The following is a 12,856-nucleotide window of genomic DNA, read 5'->3' on the forward strand; positions in this document are numbered from 1 at the left end:
CAACCCAGGCAAAAGGAACTTCAATCCCCAGAATTCCAACACACTCTAGTGTTGTATTAATATGAAAATGGATACACAGGAAGGGCGGAGTTATGCAGATGAACAGGGAAGAACGAGGCCTCAGTTCACAATAGGCTGATTTGGACCATACCATTTCTGGGCACTTTCCAGATTACCCACTACAACGGTAGTAAAATGTTTCGGCTTGGCAGGATCGAATTGAAAATGACCCCCCCCCCCCGCAAACTGAAAATGAATTGAAAACAATCAATGGATGAAATGAAAACGACTGCCAATGGATGAAGTGAAAATGACCTCCAACGAATTGAAAACGACCCCCAACGGAAAATACAATTCCGTTGTACTTTGCAATGGAAAATACAGCTACTTATTTTGCAATGGACATACAAAGTTATAGCACTAAATCGCCGTGATAAAATCCGAAACAAGGCATCTGAAATGTGAACGGCACCCTGCTGACAACATAGGGACTGCAGTGTCACAACACAGGGAAGTACAGAAGCACACTTGTGTTGTGACACTGTTGTAGGGGTTAATCTGGAAAGCGCCCTGCCCATGCAATTAGGAAGCTGAAGTGCCTAGAGTGTGGATGTCCTCACGTGTGCCTTTAGTGTGTGTGTGGGAGTGTTCATCCAAATGGCCTTTCTACACACATTATAAAATAAATATTTAGAGTGCCTTCTCCTGTAACTATTAGAGGGCATTTGGATGAACAGTTCCCCCCATGTGCTTAAAGAGACACACTGGGAGAGCACTGGAACATCTGTGGAGGATGTCACAATGAGTGTGCTCTCTTTCTAATCACATGGGCAGGGACAGTATAGTCCAAAGCGGCCCATTAGTTCTCACTTAAAAATGAAAGAGGCCAATGTATCTCTTTTGTGCATGTTCAACCCACGGCATCCTTACAGGCTAACTCAGAGAATCAGCACCTTTGAAAGTGTTGATTCTCTGATTTAGCAAGGGGAGAGCAATTGGCCCTATCCAGCCCCAGCATAGCATCTCTCCAGGGGTTGCTGCTGGTTACCTTAGCTTTCTTTTTAGACTGTGAGCCCTTTGGGGAAAGGGGATCCATCTTAATTATATCTTTATATTTTCCTTTGTTAATCCGCTTTGAGAACTTTGATTGAAAAGTGGTATCTAAAGAGGAGGAGGAAGATCTTTACTCTCTTCCCTTCCCACCTCTGTTGACCTCCACTGTTGGAATTTATGCTGTAAGCAAAGGTCCTGCTACCTGAAGTTTGTTGCAAACTGAGATGCCAGGTTATGGACCTGCAACCTTCTGCACGGAGCCCCGTTTGGTAAGAGCATGGCTTGGCCACTAAGGGGACGATGCCATTGCATATGACCCCTTCGGGCAGAAGAATTCATTCAAGTAATTCTTGGGTGGGAAAGACTTTGAACATGTGGAAGCTTACATACAGCAGGGTGTTGAGGATCGATGCAAACGGAGTCACTCCAATGCCTCCAGCCACACAGAGGCTGATCTCATAACTGAAGGATTCTTCAAAGGGGCTCCCAAAAGGGCCGTCTACGTACATCCTAGAGGAGAATAAGAAATATATTTTTAAGTGGACTTTTTTCCATCCAAAGGTACCAAAAGCAATAAAATTTGATGTTTGTATATGTTTTAATTGATAATATTTTCTTGGTTTGTCGTATTGCTGCAAACTGCCTAGACACTTTGGTAGTGGGGTGTATACAAATATATTAAATAAATAATAAAGTGCATTCCAATTAAAAAGTATATAGAAGTGGTTTAAGAATTATCTATTTTATACATAATTTAATCCACTTCTCTCTAGAAATATTTTAATTCTAATCTCAGCATAGCATTCCTCCAGTGGTTGTTGCTGGTGTCTCCCATATGTTTTCCTTTAAATTATGAGTCCTTTGGGGACAAGGAACCATATAATTTATTATTTATTTATGTAAACCACTTTGAGCACTTTTGTTGAAAAGTGTTATATAAATATTCATAGTTACATTAATTTAATATTAAATGAATTTAATTCAACTGAATTCAAATCCAGTTATATTCATTTAATATAAAAATACAGTTTCCCTTATGCATGGAGAAGCCGCTGCCAGTCTGTGAAGATAATACTGAGCTAGATAGACCAATGGTCTGACTCAGTATATGGCAGCTTCCTACGTTCTGATGTGTGTGTCTATTTTATATCTATCTCTAAATATATACATATAGGACTTAAAGTGGCTCCATTCCAAGAGCAAGAAACACCATGGTAATTATTCTACCCTATCCTTCCCCTCTCAATCTCTGGCAACCAAAACCATTTTGATCAAGAATGTTTGAAACCAATTCCAGAAGATGTATAGGCTCAGGCTTTGAAGAATCTCTGGTCCAGAAGAATACAATGGTTTGGTGGCAGCCTAGAGCAGGGGTTCTCTTATTTATTTGATTGATTGATTGATTGATTGATTGACTGATTTCTATACCGTCCTTCCAAAAGTGGCCCAGGGTGGTTTACATTAAAATAAAAACAACTAAAATCAATCAACAGTTAAAATCAGAAACTACAGAAACAACATAAAACCATTAACACTTAAAACATTTAAAATAGTTTTTTTTTTAAAACCCTGGAAACTCAGGCCAAACATTTACAGTTTAAAAACAGTTTGAAAACCCTGGAAGGCCAGGCCAAACAGATAGGTCTTAAGGACTCTCCTGAAGGCCAACAATGAACTCAGACTACAAATTTCTGCAGGGAGCACATTCCACAGCCCAGGAGCGGCTACAGAGAAGGCCCGCCTCTGAGTCACCACTAGATGGGCTGGTGGTAACTGAAGATGGATCTCCTCAGATGAACTTAATGTGTGGTGAGGATCGTGCAGAAGAAGGCTCTTGAGTCATCAGACATTCTTGTGTATTTTATATCTATCTCTAAATATATACACATATAATTTACAGTTGCTCCATTCAAAGAACATTCTTGGACTGCAGCTTCCATCATCTCCAGGCCCAATGGCCAATGATGAGAGCTTTAGTCCAACAACATCTGGGGACCCAAGTCTGGGAACCCCTGGATTAGAGGGGGGGTCTCTTTTCATGCTCCTATAGCCCTGACGTGGCTCACAGTGATCTCCAGAAGACATCGGCTGGCATACTGAGCAATGCTTCATTAGCTAACTAACCCCAGCTAACTGAGCAAAGAGGCACCTTTTAAAGTGGTGATTCTCTTTATTGAGCAGTTGGAGAGCAATCTGCCCTATCCATCCGCAGCATAAGACAAAAAGAAACATAAGATAGATACCAGTAACCGCCACTGGAAGGATGATGGTATCTATCTTATGTTTCTTTTTTAAGATTGTGAGCTCTTTGGGGATAGGGAGCCATTTCTCTCTCTCTCTCTCTCTCTCTCTCTCTCCTGCTTTGGGAACTTTTGTTGAAAAGTGGTATATAAATATTATTTGCATTAATATTCATATTTGCCTTGTAGCAAAAGTGCATGAAGCTGTGTGAGAGTGCTCTTCACAAAATGCAGGAATTGCACAAATGCAGTTGCATGATAAAGGTAAAGTGTGTTGTCGAGTCGGTGTCGACTCCTGGTGACCACAGAGCCCTGTGGTTGTCTTTGATAGAATACAGGAAGGGTTTGCCATTGCTTCCTCCCATGCAGTATGAGAAGGTGCCTTTCAGCATCTTCCTATATAGCTGCTGTAGGTGTTTCCCATAGTCTTGGAAACCTACCAGCGGGGATTCAAACTGGCAACCTCTGGCTTGCTAGCATGATGGGTGGCCATTATTTCCAGTGGCCATCCATCACACAACTGTGTCTGCACAATTCTTGCATCTTGCACAAGAGTGCTCTTGTGCAATTGTGCACGTTTCCTTACAAGGCCAATGGAACACTGTGCAGTATGTCAGCCAGTGCTCCTGGTTGAGCCAAAAGGCCAGGCTAGAACCCTCACCAGAGTCTTTTAGCTATGCTCAGAAATATGGAAGGTCTGAGTCGTACTGCACACAGCACCTCTTGTCTGCCAATGGGATTACAAACTTGTTTTATGATGGTATGCTGCTCTTATGGAGGAAACCAAAGCTGTTGCGTCCTCCTTTGTCCCCGAAAAGGGCTAATTTTTATATGCATTGAAAATTATGTGGGGATTAAAATTATAATACTGTCTAGCAAAGTAATCTGAATGAAGTGGCTTCAATTTGATGTTGCTTACACTTATTAAGACTCGAGAGCTGTTAATTGCTCTAGCACAACAGCTCGGAACACATGGCAGAGTGTTCAAAAATACAAACAATTGTGGCACCGGACAGAGGGCAATTAGGGGGTGGGCATTAAGCTTGCAGTGAAGTGTGGCATGCCTATGGTTTCCTTGCAGTTTTGAACACCTCCCTTTAGCCCTTTGCATTCATGCACGGTAGGGTTGGCTTGACATACCACTCAAATGGCCGGTCATTTCACTGCCTCTTATTTGACCATGGTCACATATTGTCAACTATTCCAGGAAGCCAAGGCTCTCCTTGTGTAATTGGAAGTTTGCCCCTCTCCTTTTGGCATGACATCATTTGCTGGCAAGGGCAGGAATGAGAGCACTTTGCTCTGTAGTCGTCAGGGGCAAAAACAGCGGCAGCCTCGCAAAGCTCCTCTCCCTGACCCCCTGTTAGAACTGCTGGCCTTTCCAAACAAGAACAGAAGCACAAGTCCTCTGGCTTCTCCACCTTCCTTGCTGCAGGAACCAGAGATTATCTTCTCCAGAACCAAAGAGCTTCTTCTCCATGTGATCTGGAGGTCTGCTCTGTAAAGCTCCTGTGCTGGATTGGACTGGGGTCTAGATATTTTTTTGAAAATTAATTTGTTTCACAGTAACAATTAGCACATTTGGTTGGGTTTTTAAAAAATGAACTTAAGAATCAAACCTATTTCTAATGGTCTAATAAAATCAACTTTTATTTTTTGAAATAAAAATATATTTTTTAAAATCTAAAAAATTTAAATCTAGAACCACAGATTCTTACTTAGAAGGGAGTTTGATGGTCTTCTAGTTGAACCCTCTGTTCAGTGCAGGGAACTTGTACAGCATCCCAGACAGATGGTCACTGAGTAGGGCTGTGCACTAGGAGTGTGCACAGAACCAGGAAGTCTGGTTCAGTTTGAAAAGAATTAGACCCAAACTGAACTGGGCCTGGTTTGGTTCCATGCATGTTGAGCTGGGCCCCCGTTTGGCTTGAGGCTGAGCCAGTTCAGATCTGGCTCGAAGGGTGTGTATGTGTGTGTGTGTGTGGGGGGGGGGGGTTCCTAAGTTAACAAAAAATATTTCAAAACTTACGGCTGGGTCTGGCAGCTTCCGGGGTGTGCTGCCATGGCTGGGTGGGTGGTCACTGAAGGTTCCCCTCCCCCCTGCTGGCCTCCCCCAATCTTTGGAATGGTTCAGCCCATTTACGGTCCTTTTCGGACCTCTGCTTGCTCACGATGGCCATTTCGCAGACCGTCACATATGCGCACTGGCCATTTGTATGTCCGGGCCAAACTGAACTGGACCCTGTTTGGCTCAAGAGCAAGCCATCGAACAGGCCCAGTTCAATGGCGAACCAGCTCAACCTTGAGCCGGTTCGCACACCCCTACTATGCATGGACCTGTTGTGGTGGTTTGGTCCGAATTTGGAATGAACCGGGGGTCTCTGAAGTGGTTCAGTCGAACCCACCACCTGGGCAGGTTGGGTCAACGAACCGGCCTGAATTGGTTCAAAGTGGTTCATGTTCAAACCGCTTGAACCGGCCCGGTTTGAGGCGGACCAGTTCACGGCCAGACTGGTCCATGCACACCCCTACCACTGAGCCACTGTATGAAAAGCTCTAGTGAAGGAGAACCCACCACAATGTGAGGCGGACTCTATCCAAGAGCACTAACAATTAAGAGACCTTTCCTGATGTCTATCCTGAATCTGCTTCCTTGTAATTTCATCCTAAGGTTTTAGTCCTGCCCTCAGGAGCAACAGAACACAAATAAGTCCATTCCTTATACTAAGTGACAGCTCTTCCGGAGCGGCCCCTTCAGTCCAACTGCTCCCATCCAAAACAGTATATAAATATTAGCTGTAGTCCCCGCTCTTCAATGTCAGACTCCATGCTATTGGTCAGGGCTGGGGTAAGTGTTCTATGTCACCTTAAAGATTAACACATTTATTGAAACATAAGGTTTGGGCGGGGGGCAGAGCTCAATTCATCAAATGCATATATGACCCACGAATGCTTATATCCCAATATATCTGGTAGCCTTTCAGGTGTCACAGGATTCTTCCTTCCTTCTTCCTCTTCTCTGCAATAGACCACTAGCACAGCTATCCTTCTGGAATTTTTTATGAGCTGAAGTTCTGCTCTCAGGCACAGAGAAACCATTTATAAACAGGAAATATAAAGACCTGCAGAATAAGCTAGTTGTGAGAGTGAAGATGACACAGGTTTTGAAAGTCCTTTACACAGCAAACATTCTATGCAAACTAATAATAAAGTGAAGTCAGGTAGGCACTGTTAAATCAAGTATTGTTTTTTTCAGCTTTGCAAATACCTTTGCAAGTATTGTTTTTTTCAGCTTAAAGGAAGCAAACGGTCACATGTGCCATCCAAAAGTCCCTGGTACATCTCTTACATAGGGAAGGGTGAATTGTTCACGATGAGAACGGACAGCTACAAAAGGGATATTTATTTTGCACACCCAACAGGTCCAACTAGCTCCCTACATTACTTCTACACTGAGATACCAAATGAGATTATGATGCGATTCTGATTTCATTGTTGTATTTCTGTTAGGTAATTCTTCCATTGAATGGCTCAAGCTTAAACACATTTTCTGACTACAAATCTTTTCCTTTGAACATCAAAGAAAGTTCCGCCACCCCACCCCACCCCCAAAGCTAAGGATAGCCTGTAGGATTTCCATTCTTCCTTCACCTCTTTATAAGTCTCACAGCCTCTGGTGTGCTTATTGGTAGGATGGGGAAGAAAGAGATCTCCATAAAACCCACTGGAATTAATTTGTTGCAGACTTCCTTTAAAAATAGATAGGTGAAGCACATTTCTTTCCTTAGCAGAAGAGTATTTCAGATTGAATTTCTGTAGTAAAGAGCAAATTTCTCTTTTATAGCGAAACCCACCTTCATTCCTTTAGGGGCATGGGGTTCATAATCTTATTTTACTTCTTTTTAGACAGAATTAGGTCTTTTTCTGAGATGTGCTGCTTACTTTTTCATTTGCAAGAGAGAAATAAGGAATCATTCACTTCAGAATTGTGGTAGCAGGAGTTTTAACATCTCCTAAAGAAGCCCTTGGGGGATACTTCTTAGATTTTATTCTTTGCAGAAAGAGAACAGATACATATGACGCAACAAATCCCAAACTGCATTCAGTGAATGTCTTTTAAAAAACAACAACCCTAGCCTGAATCTTTACAAGGCAAATCAAATTATTTACAGTACAGATGGAAGTGCGATGAGCCCCATTGATTCCAGTCTAGTAAAGTTAAGTTGTGCCGTCGAGTCAGTGTCGACTCCTGGCGACCACAGAGCCCTGTGGTTGTCTTTGGTAGAATACAGGAGGGGTTGACCATTGCCATCTCCCAGGCAGTATAAGATGATGCCTTTCAGCATTTTCCTGTCATGTTGCTGCCTGATATAGGTGTTTCCCATAGTCTGGGAAACATACCAGCGGGGATTCAAACCAGCAACCTCTAGCACCCTAGACAAGTTACTCCCCCACTGTGCCATTAGGTGGCTCCAGTCTAGTAGGTCCAGCTTTTTCTAGACAGGTGCGTCTTTTGCGAGGCAGAGGCCAAGGCCTGGCATGTTAACAACATGCATTAATGACATCATACTACCAACCTTGCCCAGGCCTTGACCTGAGTGAAATGAGGCCTATCCATTTCCATCATAATGAGGGGGAGGCATGAGCAAGCTTTCTTTCCTTCATGGAGTAGCAGAGATGACACTGACAAAGTGCCAGAAGTGTATAGGCCTAGCCAGGATTGCCACATATCCCGGATTTGCCTGGACAGTCCAGAAATGGGACATCCTGTCCCAGATGCAGGAAAAGTGTCAACCTGGATACAAAATGTTCAGGGATTAGTTCAAGAAGTTTACCCATGTTACTGGTGCTTCTCTCCAGGCATTGTAGCTACATGGTTTAAAAGCTCTATATTTTTACCTTTTCTCTGTCATCAGTGCTGCCTACTGGCTAGGTTGGCTCTCTATACATGGCTCGGTTAACCCCTTCCACTCCTTTCTGGGTCATCTCTAGAGTTAGATAGGGTTTAATGAGATGAAACACTCCGAACCCTCTCCTATGTAAAGAACGCCACAGAGAAAAAAATGCATGAAATAGCCACAAAGCTCCATTGCCTTTCCAATCCCTTTTTTTTTTTTAAAGAGGGCTGTAAAATTTGTGCCGCCTTTTGATGGCTGTGTTCAGGAATTGTCTCCAATGAATGTGGCAACCCTAGGCCTCGCAAAGGTCCATGGCAGTGATTTACAATCCAGGCTTAGTGGCAAGGGTTACGTTTTCTCCTGCTATGAGCAGACCAGACTAGGGATTTTTTAAAACTCTCAGAGGCCCAGGTGCAGAATGTTAATTTGATGCTCCCTTTTCTCCTCTCTGGCTGATATACTGAGCAATGTTACGTACAAGGTGGAACATAATGCTTGCACAGTGCACGAGTGCAAATACTGTGCAGAGTGGTGTGATGGGGCCCTTTATGTGTGAGGCCAGGAACATAGGAAGCTGCCATATACTGAATCAGACCATAAGTCCACCTAGCTCAGTATTGTCTACACAGACTGGCAGCGGCTTCTCCAAGGTTGCAGGCAGAAACCTCTCTTAGCCCCATCTTGGAGATGCCAGAGATGAAACTTGGAACCTTCTGCTCTTCCCAGAGCGGCTCCATCCCCTAAAGGGAATCGCTTACAGTGCTCACACATCAAGTCTCCCATTCATATGCAACCAGGGCAGACCCTGCTTAGCAAAGGGGACAAGTCATGCTTGCTACCACAAGACCAGCTCTCCTCTCCCTCAAAAAATAAGAAGCCCTGATCCAGTCTCAGACCAATCCATGGATGGAAGTCCGTAATAACTCTGATGTATGTCAATGGTTCAGGCCAGAATCCAGTGAAGATTGGATATTTTCTGGGCATTGTTGGAGTCTGTTAAGTCTTCCCAGAGGTCTTCTGTATAGGAATTTGTATGATACCAGCTGCTGCTGTGGCTCTCTGGTCCCGCCCCCGCGTCAGGGCAAAGAGAGGAGGCAGGGGTGGGTGGGGAGGGGAGAGATGGCTGTGGGAGGATGGGGGGAACGGAGGTGGATAAATACACTGAAATGTAACAAAGAATTGGGAACTTCCTATCATGTACAGTAGTCTTGCATCAAAATACCAATCTGATACCACAAACACGACTGGCGGAAAAACATATATAGATCTAGACCTTGCTATTCTTTGTAAAAGTACACAACAAACTTGGAGAAATACACGATATACTATTGCACATTATTACTGCTGCTAGAATCCTCTTTGGTAAATGTTGGTGGCTAGAAAAGATCTCAAGTATTCAAAAACAGAAAAACAAAGAATACGAAGATGCTGAGTTCTCTAACTGGCTTGGACCCAGAGAACCTTTCCTATGCCTCCTTCATCCTGAATGTCCCTGAAAAGATGATTCTGCAAACCAGAGGACCACCAGGAATCATGTAGGGTTTAACAGGCGGCTTGCTAATGGACAGCAAGTTAGTGGAAATCACACACCTACCCCTTGCATGAGTTAAAGTGCTGTTCCACTCGTGCAAACGTTACTCAGGATCCAATCTATTATATATCTTTTAAAGACAGAAGATGATGCTGTAATACTTCCTTAGGATACTGAAAAATCTTTATTGATTATTTCAAGACAAGAATAGGTTTATCTATATATACTGAATGTATATTCAACTACGGTGTATTTAATTGATTTTGTTTATGCTCTATATTGAAATAATATTGTAACATTTTTAAAATGCATCGAGGCTAGACGGAAATGGAGAACAGGAGCTCTGGGGCAGATTAAAAGGTAGTCACCAAGGTACACCGGAAGATAATGTGTGGAGGATCTATTCTTAACCAGTGGAAATCAGACCAAAGATCTATTTGACAGTTGTAAGTCAACTTAACAGATAGCTCAACACAGCAATTGTTTTCTGAGTGTAATTGAAGCACTGGATGGCTAAAGCAACTGTTCTGCATGTCCAGTCTGCTTTGGGATCTCACTGTGGGCATAGAATTAGAACCAATCCACTGCTTTGTCTTTGCCCTATGGACAGGGATGGGGATGCAGCTCAAAGAAAGAGTGTCTGCTTTGCATGCAGAACGTCTCAGGTTCCATCCCTGATATCTCCAGGTAGGGCTGGAAAATGTCCACCTGAAACCCTGATGCCCCAGTCAGAATTAGCGTTCCTTTATCATACAACCATCTGGAAAAGTAACTGTTTAAGTTTGCACAGTTTATCCCTGTGCAAAATTAAAATACTATAACTCAGGCAGGTTCCCCTTTAAATGGCGAAATGTGGAATATCGGCACCCTCAGACGAATCAGGGGAGGTTTGTCTGAGGGTGTTGCCAGCTCATCTGGTGGTGACTCAAAGGCAAGCACCCTCTGTGGTTGCCCAGGGGCTGTGGAATGCCCTTCCTGCTGAGGTTAGAGCTGCTCCATCCCTGTTGACCTTTAGGAAACAACTGAAGATACATCTCTTCAGCCAAGCTTTTTAGTTGGTGTGTTTTTATGGATATTTTAATTTGATTTTTATAATATCTTTTAACTGTTAAATTCTCAGTTTGTTTTATGCTGTAAAGTGCCTAGAGATTTTGGTAGTGGGCAGTTTACAAATCTTATTTATTTATTTATTTATTTATTTATTTAGGTAGGTAGGTAGGTAGGTAGGTCTGAGCTTACCCCATCCTTTCGGACTCTTCTGCACTGGGAAACTTGACTGCTGAATTCAGCCTCCCCATGAGCATTAAAAACTGAACTGATTTACAGTATATACCAAGTTAAGAAAACTGGGCCCCTAACAAAGACCCGCAGCAGACTTTCTTCAAGTCTAAGAGAAGAGAAAATATGTTCATATTTAAGGGGGCTTCCCCTGCTAACAATTAATTGTTAATTGTTATATTGTAATTGTTAATTGTTATATTGTTTTTAATTTGTTTTAGCTCTTTACTGTTTTAGTGGTTTGTTTGAAGTGTAAACTGCCCTGTAAACTGCCCTTCCATTTTGGAAGGGCGGTATACAAATCAAATAAATTAAAAATAAATACATAAATAATGGCAAAGAGGCACCTTCTAAAGTGGTGGCTCTTTTATATTCATCAGGAGAAGAGCCACTGTCCCTATTCAACCCCAACATAGCATTCCTCCAGTGGTGCTAGTGTATACTTTGTATTTCCTTTACAACTGTGAGCCCTTCGGAGGAGGGAACCATTTTCACATTCGGTTTCTATGTAAACAGCATTAATAATTGTTTTGTTGTTGTTGTTGAAAAGCAGCATATTAATAATGATGACCAACATACAGATTAAGGCACAGTTAATTCATTTCATGCTATCAAATGTGGGGTGGGCTGGAGGGGAGGCAGGAACCTATCTACTTCCTCCCACATAACTGGAGTCTCCACTGGGCTCTGCTGCTCGCATGCCTACAGCAACACCACAGTGGCATTCCTCAGGGCCTCCAGTGTCCCACAATGCACCACGTGGGCAGCGGAGAGGTAGCCCTCAGGAATTGAGATGCATGCCTCTCCCTGGCCCCACTTTCCACTGGACATTTGTCAACATGGCTGCCAGCTCCTGGGAGCTGCAGAAACTGAGCAATCACCCACAAAATCAAAAGCTGAGGTACGATAGCGTGGATTTCTGTCCTACCGTGGTTTAAGCCTGGGTAAAAAACCTAGGCTACCCAGTTAGTCTCCAGGTGAGCCTCTGTACCCGGAGTAATCCTCTCCTATCCACAAAAGGCTGGTTGTGAGAATGACTTCTGTGTCTGCATACAAAACTGAGGGGCTCTGCTCCGGGTGCCGACAATAAGGGAGGCTCGGTTGTCATGCACGCGGGACAGGGCCTTCTCTGTTGCTGCCCCCAGGCTTTGGAATGCTCTCCCAGTGGCCATTCGCTCCTCAGACTCCATCACAGTTTTTAGAAAGCTGGTTAAATCTTGGCTTTTTATCCAGGCCTTTACATTATTGTTTTATTGTTGCTTCTGTGCGTTTTTATCCATGTATAGTGTTCTGTGTTTGTATATTATATATTTTAAATCAGAGTTGTTTTTATATTTTTAGCTAAATACTTTTAACTAAAAAGTATTAGTTAATACTTTTAACTTTTGTTAAAAAGTTAGTTAAAAGTATTAACTAACTAATACTTTTATTAACTAATACTTTTAACTTTAATTAGTTAAAAGTATTGGTTAGTAAAACACATTTATTATGTGTTTTAACTTTTGTAAACCACCTTGGGATTGTTTTTAATCAAAGGCAGTATATAAATCTAACAATAAATAAATAAAAATAAATAAAAAACAGCACCAATCTCCACCCCCTGTCATTTTCAAGGGTCCAGCCTACACAATATTCAAGGCCCTGTAACCTCCCTCAAACAATTCTGAGGCAGAACTTGTATTCACCAAACTTTCTGGTGTTGCTGCTGTTTCTGAAGCGCTCAGCCAAGTTCAAGGCCCCATTAGCTGGGAAGCTTTGTTCCATACATTTCATTTTCTAACAAATGCGGTCAATGCACAGGTCAGCTCGTAATGATTACTTGGTTTGAAGAATGCTCCCTCCTTCACCATGGAAAG

The 12,856-nt window shown here is 42.7% G+C and overlaps 1 protein-coding gene across 7 annotated transcripts in view; it reads right to left on the reverse strand.

Annotated features, from left to right (window-relative positions):
- NOX4 (NADPH oxidase 4) overlaps nt 1–12,856 on the reverse strand; it is a 184,471-nt gene that overhangs the window by 21,740 nt on the left and 149,875 nt on the right. For 6 of the 7 annotated variants that reach the window (XM_053309412.1, XM_053309411.1, XM_053309410.1 and 3 more), the window contains one exon: nt 1,444–1,563. In XM_053309412.1, the coding sequence (XP_053165387.1) occupies nt 1,444–1,563 (120 nt within the window). Of the gene's footprint in view, nt 1–1,439; nt 1,564–12,856 lie in introns of all 7 variants that reach the window. The other variant, XM_053309415.1, reaches the window with a different exon arrangement.

Source organism: Hemicordylus capensis, chromosome 3 (assembly GCF_027244095.1).
Source record: "Hemicordylus capensis ecotype Gifberg chromosome 3, rHemCap1.1.pri, whole genome shotgun sequence".
NCBI lineage: Eukaryota > Metazoa > Chordata > Lepidosauria > Squamata > Cordylidae > Hemicordylus > Hemicordylus capensis.